This window comes from Lipotes vexillifer, unplaced genomic scaffold, assembly GCF_000442215.2.
Source record: "Lipotes vexillifer unplaced genomic scaffold, Lipotes_vexillifer_v1.1 scaffold177, whole genome shotgun sequence".
Lineage (NCBI taxonomy): Eukaryota > Metazoa > Chordata > Mammalia > Artiodactyla > Lipotidae > Lipotes > Lipotes vexillifer.
The window spans coordinates 646246-654098 of NW_006796206.1; the positions used below are offsets into that span (position 1 = coordinate 646246).

The following is a 7853-nucleotide window of genomic DNA, read 5'->3' on the forward strand; positions in this document are numbered from 1 at the left end:
GGGAGGGGGAGGGGACACGGGGGAGGGAGGGGGAAAGGGAGGTGGGTGTGGCTACAGAAGGGCAACTGGAGGGATCCTGGTGGTGATGGAGATGTTGTGCATCGTGACTGCATCCTTGCCAATACCCTTCTTGTGACTCTGCACTGTGGTTTTGCAACATGCTACACTGGGGCAAAAGAGTAAAGGGTACATCGGACTCTCTTGTACAACTGCACGTGACTCTACAACAATCTCAAAATTAAAAGTTTAATTAGGAAAAAAAAGCCAAGTCGGCAGTCAAGTTAGTGCTTACACATTATTTTTGAAATTTATGGGAACTGAAATTAGACTAGAGGAGTCTTACAAAACGCTACACCAGAGTAATCATTTACAACAAACTGATTTGGGGGTAAACCTTCGGGTAGAATTTGAAGATAACTGTCAGATCTCTACAATCAAAGAAACATTGCTTTCAAAGTTTTGCAAAGCCTAGAAACATAATTTGAATAAAAAAGTAGTTATCAAAGAAAAGCACAGAAATTAGCATAAAAACGCATAAGCAAAGGCACATTTCACTTTGTTAAAAACGTCAAAACCAACTCCTCTTGGGTCATTACTACCTACACTTTGCAGGCTCTGCTGCAGCCTCCCCGCCTTCAGTATGGCTGTTAAAGACCCCCGCTCCCCAGACAGCCCCACCATGAACAAGCCCCACCCTGACGTCCTCCCAGTGCAGAGGGGAGAAACCCAGCCTCCCAGAGCCCCGTCAATAATAATAACCCATCTCCCACCGCTCATGCCTCTGAGCTCTCCGACTCCACCAGAAATCTCGGCCACACACCTCTATAAATCCCACGGAAATCTTTTTTCCTTTTCCCTGTGTTTGAGTCGAAATGCAGCCCTAACCACAGGTGCGCACAGGAGCTGCTCTGCACCTGCAGTGAGGACAGGAGGCACCATGGATAGCGTGAAGACAGACAGGGCAGCAGCACCCTTGGCCCCAAGGCTCCGGAATGCACCCCGAGGGCCAAGAGGCCAGCGTCCAACCTCCTCCTCCTCCTCCGCAGCCTCACCTTCGAGCACCAACGTGCTCAGGGAAATGGCACCTTCCACTCCTATCTGGTCACCTCATGTGCCAACATCTCTGACCAGCACAGCGATGCTCAGCACTTCCACAGGCCACACGGGTTCCCAGAAACCTAAGCTTCCTTAATGACACTGTAGATGGACAACGTAGCGTGAATTCTAAACAACTGACTTAACAGTGAATTTTTGAAAAGTGCCTATTTCACACACTCGGAAGCATGCAGAACGGGCTCTGGTAGCTGTGGGACAGCTCACCTTCCAGCCACACATGTCGGCTATTCGTCCGCCAATTTTTAACTGTTTTTGTTTTTTTTTTTAACCTTGAACATCCTGGTATTTGCTCCCCAACTCCCCTCGAACCCAATTCAACTAGATTCAAATAAAACTGATAGCACACCTTATGTTTGGTTTTGCTTTTCCACTGCTTTGCTGACAACCATGTATTTTCAGCAGGTGCTGCTGTCGCCACTGTGATCAAAGGGCAGATCCCTACCCCACCCTGAACCCCAGGGGCAACACGCCAGCTTCAGGCCCAAGGATCCTGATCAATAGGTACCATCAGCTATCTTCACAACATGAGCTCGCTTTCCTTAGAGACATCATTATATTTGTTTCACAAAATGTCTTTAAATTTGCCACATGCAGTACTGCTTTGTTTTTCTAGACAGGCTAGCAGCCCCTCAGCTCCCTGACCTCTCTGTGTGTCCAGCTGCCCAGGGTCACCACTGCATCACACGCTGGGCAGGGGGCGTGCAGACATCGCATCACAGGTTTTGACCTTAAGCGGCTGGCAGCTGAGCTGAGGCACAAGATTAGGAAGAAAATCAGTGTCTACGCATACACACCAGATTCACATGGATGTCAATTCTGTGCCATCAAATTCCCACCACTGAATGGGATTTATTTCCCTATGACAAAGTCTAGTTCAAAACGACACTGAAATCTGTTAAAGAAGGATTCACTGTGGCTTCACTCCTGAGCCGAAGAGAGACCATCACTCACACACACACTCACACACGCACGCACACACGGCTTTAAACAGCAGCTCAAGACAAATGTGCTCTTCCTACCCACTGGGTGGTAGGGAACTCATTAAGAACAGGTAGGTGAGGGCTTCCCTGGTGGCGCAGTGGTTGAGAGTTCGCCTGCCGATGCAGGGGACACGGGTTCGTGCCCCGGTCCGGGAAGATCCCACATGCCGCGGAGCGGCTGGGCCCGTGAGCCATGGCTGCTGAGCCTGCACGTCCGGAGCCTGTGCTCCGCAACGGGAGAGGCCACAGCAGTGAGAGGCCCACGTACCGCAAAAAAAAAAAAATAGAACAGGTAGGTGAGAACTGGATGCTGGAACAGAGCCCACTTCCCAGGGGACAGAGCTGGAAGGAGCTGCCCATAGACACTGAGGGCACCCAGCTCCCTGAACACTGAGGCCATGGATCTGCCACCCACTTTACAGGGATGGAACTTCCCCACACAGGACACCACTGTGTGTTAGTTACTTCCTTGTGATGACAGTTCACAGTGGGCTTCTGGCTCAAAAGCAAAAACACTGAACGCAAGTAAAATAAACTCCAACACATGAGGAAATCTCTCACGGCCACACATTTACCAACCTCCCTGGTTTCCTATAGGAGTCTGAGATCCACTGTGGGGGTGAGCTGCCTCTCAAGACAGAGGGGACCTGAGGCCTGAGCCACAGTACTCCAGGGGACTGAGGCCTGAACTTCTGGGGGGCCCGCTCCCTGCTCAGTCACCCAGGCCAGCAAGACGCCATGCACGTGGGCTTGCTTCCTGCACCCGAACCCAGCCAGCAGACACCCACCTTCATGATCGCAGCCAGGGACTTGGGGACAATTAGATAAGATCTGTGTGGTCGAGAAAGGCTGGGTTATGTTTGAGCCCAATAACAAAGGGTTAGGGTTAGGGTTTAGGGTTTGGGGTTAGTTTAGGGGTTAGGGTTAGGGTCCTCACTCTCAGTCCACAGCACGACGGGGCTGCATCCCCACTGAAGACCAGCTCCTCCGTGCTGCCCGAGGGGGAAAGGGGAGCTGGCTGGTGAGCTCGGGCTCTCATGTTCCCTCCAGGAGCAGCCCGCAACCACGCTCCCCTGCACGGAACCCCAGCAACTATGTGGGACACCCAAGGGCACGCAGACCACCATGCGCCTCATGGGGCTGGAGCCACTGGTGAGACCCTGGTGAGCGCCCCCAGGGCAGCAGCAGACCTTCTCTGCAGTTTTAACATCCTAAGGCCTCTCAGCCTTCTCTGTAGGGTCACCTTCCACCCATTCACTTCCTGCTCCCCTTCCCCGGACCTTCTCAAGCTTCTACACTTTTCTGAAAACACGCAGCATAAAACCTGCCCCACCACAGCAGCGACACCTCGTTTATCAGATGCCCCTGAGATGCGAGGTGCTCTTCAGAGGCCTTACTGCTAGCTCATATTCAAACTCAGAGACACATGTCTTATTTAATTATTTTGGGTGGAATATAAAATATATTACATACACTCCTCATTTTTAAATAAAATAAACCACAAACAATTCAACCTCATGGCTCGCCTTTCAAGTGCCTCCCTTACCAGGAGATGACACTAAAGGAATCACAAGTGAAATGTGTAGACTCAGTGACAGCATTTCATGTTCTCTGCAGCTTTGTTTCTTGTGCAGTTTCCCAGCCACGTTCCCACTGGCGGTCCTCACCTGGGCCCCCCAGCCTAGAGATTCTGCCCCCCCGGTCTCTGCTGGGCCTGGGCAGCAGGAGGTATACACAGTCCCCATGCGATTTTAAAGTGCCCTGGGGACCAGAACCACTGCTCTAACTCTTAACAAGGGGTCTCCACTATCGGTGACATTAACTGTTGGGGGGAGCAGCCCCGCAGCAAATGGCTGGGCTGAGATCCACAGCTCAAATTCGAACAACCTTCCCAGACTTGGTCTGTGCTGTCCTGACAGCGGCCCCGGCTCCCAGTGTGACCGTGATTAGCCGTGACACCCCGTGATGCTCTTGGCCACCCCAGATGCCTGCAGCTGTGACTCCACCTTCCCCGGGCTGTGAAAGCCTCTCGGGCTCCTGGAAGATGAGGGTAGGATTGAGATGACAGCCAGCTGGGCCCTGATAACGTTACTGACCTGAAACTGCGGAGCTGAGAACCACCCTGGGGGCTTATTTCAGCGCCTCCCTCTTCTGCCTGCAGATCTGCCTTCCAACCTTGCCCCTCTACAGGGAGGATGGAAGCAGGGGCTGTGGGGCATTGGGCAGCCTCAGCCTAGCCGAGGACACCCCCGGGGGCTCTCCAGGATGAGCAGGGTTCGGAGCCCGCTGGCCACACAGATGGCACGGGCTGTGCACCCCCGGGGCGTAAATCAGCAAAAGACTGTGTGATCCTTTTCTACTTCCCTTCCTCAAGGGCCACCGCCTGCAGGCGAACATGCCAAGCCTTGTGCAGGATAAAGATGCTGTGTGCTTCCTCCCTATCAGGATGGCGGTGCCAGGACACTCTAAGGCCGCTCACAAGCCTTTTCAACATCTCCCGTGCGCCCTGCCTCATGCTGCCCCTGAAGGAGTGGCCTCAGGGCTCAAGATGACCGTCCCCACAGCTCCTCACTCGTGCCCAGCACCTCAGAGGTCACTCACAGGGCCTCATGGTGCCCAGGTCGGGCTTGGAGCTGACAGAGCAGGGAGCACGCCCATTCCACAGAAAAAATACTAAGGCCCCGGTAAGCAAAGGGCAAGGGCACGAACCAGACGCAGCTCTTCTGAGGCTGGGTTGTGTGCTCTTAATATGTCCTCATCTGAACGCCTACATCAGGTCAAGGGGAGTTAAAAAAAATCCTCGAGGACAACCCAACACACATATATTTAGACCACCTTCCTTCCGGGGTGCTGAAGGTGACCTTCAAACACGTGGCCACCAGCAGGCAGCATCACCGGGCACATACGCAGCATCTCTCAGCGACAGCAAGCAGGGCTGGTCCCCAAACCCACAGACTGCGAGGGGAAAGACCCCTTCATCCCCGACCACCTCCTCTCCCGAACCTCTGCAACATCAAGGATTTGGACACCATGACCTCCAAGTCCCTTCTGGGTCAGAGTCACTTGATTCCGTGTCACCACTCATCCAAGCAGGTACCCAGGAACAGTACCACAGCAAGGTCTGAATTTGCCAAAATCCATTCCACGAGGAGGTGTACCTACCATCAGGGTCCTTAAAGGTCAGTGTGATGAACTTGCTGGCCACCATGAACATGAAAATCACCCAAAAGCATGTGGCCAACAGAAGCCACTGGTGGTGCATGTTGTCAAATGTCAGCCATTCAGTGCTTCTTCCTGGAAAACACAAGCAAAATGGCCCTGCTGCTTACAAATCAATCAGTTAAACAGAGGTAATAAAAGAATGGGCAATTTCAGTTAATAGCCTCAAGACAAATATTCCTGAATACTTTTCTATTGATACCAAGGGTGTTTTGACTTATTATTTAACTTAACATCATATTTTTAATTAATAGCAACTTATCAAGTTGATAATTAAATAAAATTTAAAACACTTTACCGGAAAGGAGCCATTTCTATTTGGTCTTGGAACATGTGATAAGACTTCACTTCTGCAGATGTGCCTGTTGACTCTTTCTGGCCCAGGCTACTGTGTCCCTGGCATCTGGCACCTGCCAGGACCTGGAAGCCGGGGCAGGAGGGGGCCTGCCGCGGGCCGGACCTTTGGGTAATCCTCAGAGGGCAGACGTCACCCTGAGGCGATTCCAAGCAGGCCGGGTTTAAAATCCTGACTCGCTGACAAGCTGCGGCCACACCCACTGAGCTGTAGAGAATCTCTGAAACCCGAGAAACGAACCCTGGAGCGTCCCGGCTCCGCCCACGTGCCCGCCAGAGCCTGCGCGGAACCTCGGGGGTGGGCGTTTCTCAGGCTATCGCTGCCCGGGAGTGACGTGGGGCACCTGGGTCCTCAGCGGGTCACACGGTTACACTCTGCTGCAGGGGACACAGAAGAACCGGAAGTCGCACTCGATTCTTTGCAAGAGAGACAAAAAAGTGCTTCGTGTCACCTTTAACACGGGGCTTCCTGAAGCCAAACCAAGCCGCTTGGGTTGGTGTCAGCTGGCTGTCGGGACCGTCCATCACCCCCGGGCAGCAGGGAACTGGTCTGTTGCACGTGCGCTGGCGGCAGACAGTTTCGGATCCTGAGTGCACCTGGTGGACAGGGCTCACGAGGGCCCGGGCGTCAGCTTCCTCCTGCCTCAACGACAGATCCTTGCCTCTGAGGCCCTCACTGTGACCTGGATTCCCTCCCGCAAGGGGTTCTCCCCCCATAGTCCAGCCCACACCTGCACCTGCACTCAGGTCTCCACGCAGCAGGCGCACCATGTTTCCCGGGGTCCCCTGGTAGGGCTGCCACATTAAACACATGAAAACACAGGGTGCCCCGTGAAGTTCGAATTTCAGGCAAGCAAATCACTTTTTAGTACTTAGTATAACTATGTCCCCAGTACTGTGTGGGACACATTTATACTTTAAAAAGCTATTTGCTGTTTCTCTGAATTCCCAATTTACCTGGGTGCCCTGCATTTTGTCTGGCAACACTACCCAATGAGGGGAACACTGCTCCCGCTCTAACTGCCTGAAGCAGCTGGCCTGTCTCCCTGGCCCCTTCTGCCACGCCTCGTCTGGGGCCACGTGGCACAAAGCAGAGCCCTGGAGTGCCCCACCGCTCGCTAGCTCTGGGACTCAGCAAGTCACTTACCCTCCCTAAGCTGTGGCTTTCAGTCCCTGAAACAAGGCCCTCCTCCCTCCAGGATGGTCACGAGGATTAAATGAGAGACTGCACCAAAAGGACCACCTGGCCTGGAGCAGACCCTCTATAAACAGAAATCGGTCGGTCCCTCGGCACCCTTGGTGACTTTCCTATTTAAGTGACACATACCTAGAAATTAACCTAACAGTGTGAACTGCCCAAGAGGAGAAGAAAGGCCAGACCCTCAGCCCAGGCTACTAGCTTTTCTCTTCCTGAGACAAGGGAGGCACAGATGGCCCAGAGGGCACAGGGTCCCTCACGGCTGAGTCCGCTGAGCTGGGCCCTCCGAGACGGGGACACGTGGCGGGGTCCATCCTCACCAGTCACTGAGGAAGCCCGGCTTCAGGCCTTTTCTAACAGAGGTGCGGAGGGACCAGTGTGGGCTGGAGAGTGGGTAAAGAGAAAGCGGATAAGCACCAGGTGGGTGGTACACAACGTGCCCAGAGGCATCTGTGTCTGTGCACCAGTTCTCGGGAAGACTGAGGCTAAGGAAGAGGCCCCAGGTGCTGAGTGGCCCGGGGTTTGTGATTCACACTGTGCTGTGGCAGAGTGAGCACAGACACAGGGGAGTCACTGGGGTCTGCCCCCCTCACACAGACACCTTACCCTGCAGGGCAGGGCACAGAAGAGCCCCGGGCACTGGCACTCAGCTTTCCCCCAGCTCAACCTGCCGACCTCCGGGCTTCCCACCCCTGGGCGCCACCCAGGCATCAGGCCAGCGCTGGGCACTGCACTTGGGAGGTTTTGTGATTTAAGGATCCGATCTTTCCAATGCGAGCTAGTCTTCTGAAGAGATCTAATTCGAGTCCACCCACCAAGCTGGTTCACCTTCAGATAAAGGTAGGAAGACAAAGAATAAACAGTCTGACATGAAAATGCGGCTCCTACCATCTGCCCTCCGGGAAGCCAGGTGGCTTAGGGGCAGGATTTCTACCTCTGGGCCACCTGGAAAGTGAGACCTGCACTGTCGTGAAGCTCCGCCTGCC

General features: G+C 53.7%; 1 protein-coding gene across 1 annotated transcript in view; it reads right to left on the reverse strand.

Moving 5' to 3' along the window:
• Window positions 1–5376, reverse strand: part of CHST10 (carbohydrate sulfotransferase 10) — a 13302-nt gene extending 7926 nt beyond the window's left edge. The window contains exon 1 of the mRNA XM_007468333.1: window positions 5259–5376. Coding sequence (XP_007468395.1) covers window positions 5259–5358 — 100 coding nt within the window. The 5' untranslated portion in view covers window positions 5359–5376. The remainder of the gene's footprint in view (window positions 1–5258) is intronic.
• Between the last annotated feature and the right edge of the window lie 2477 nt (window positions 5377–7853).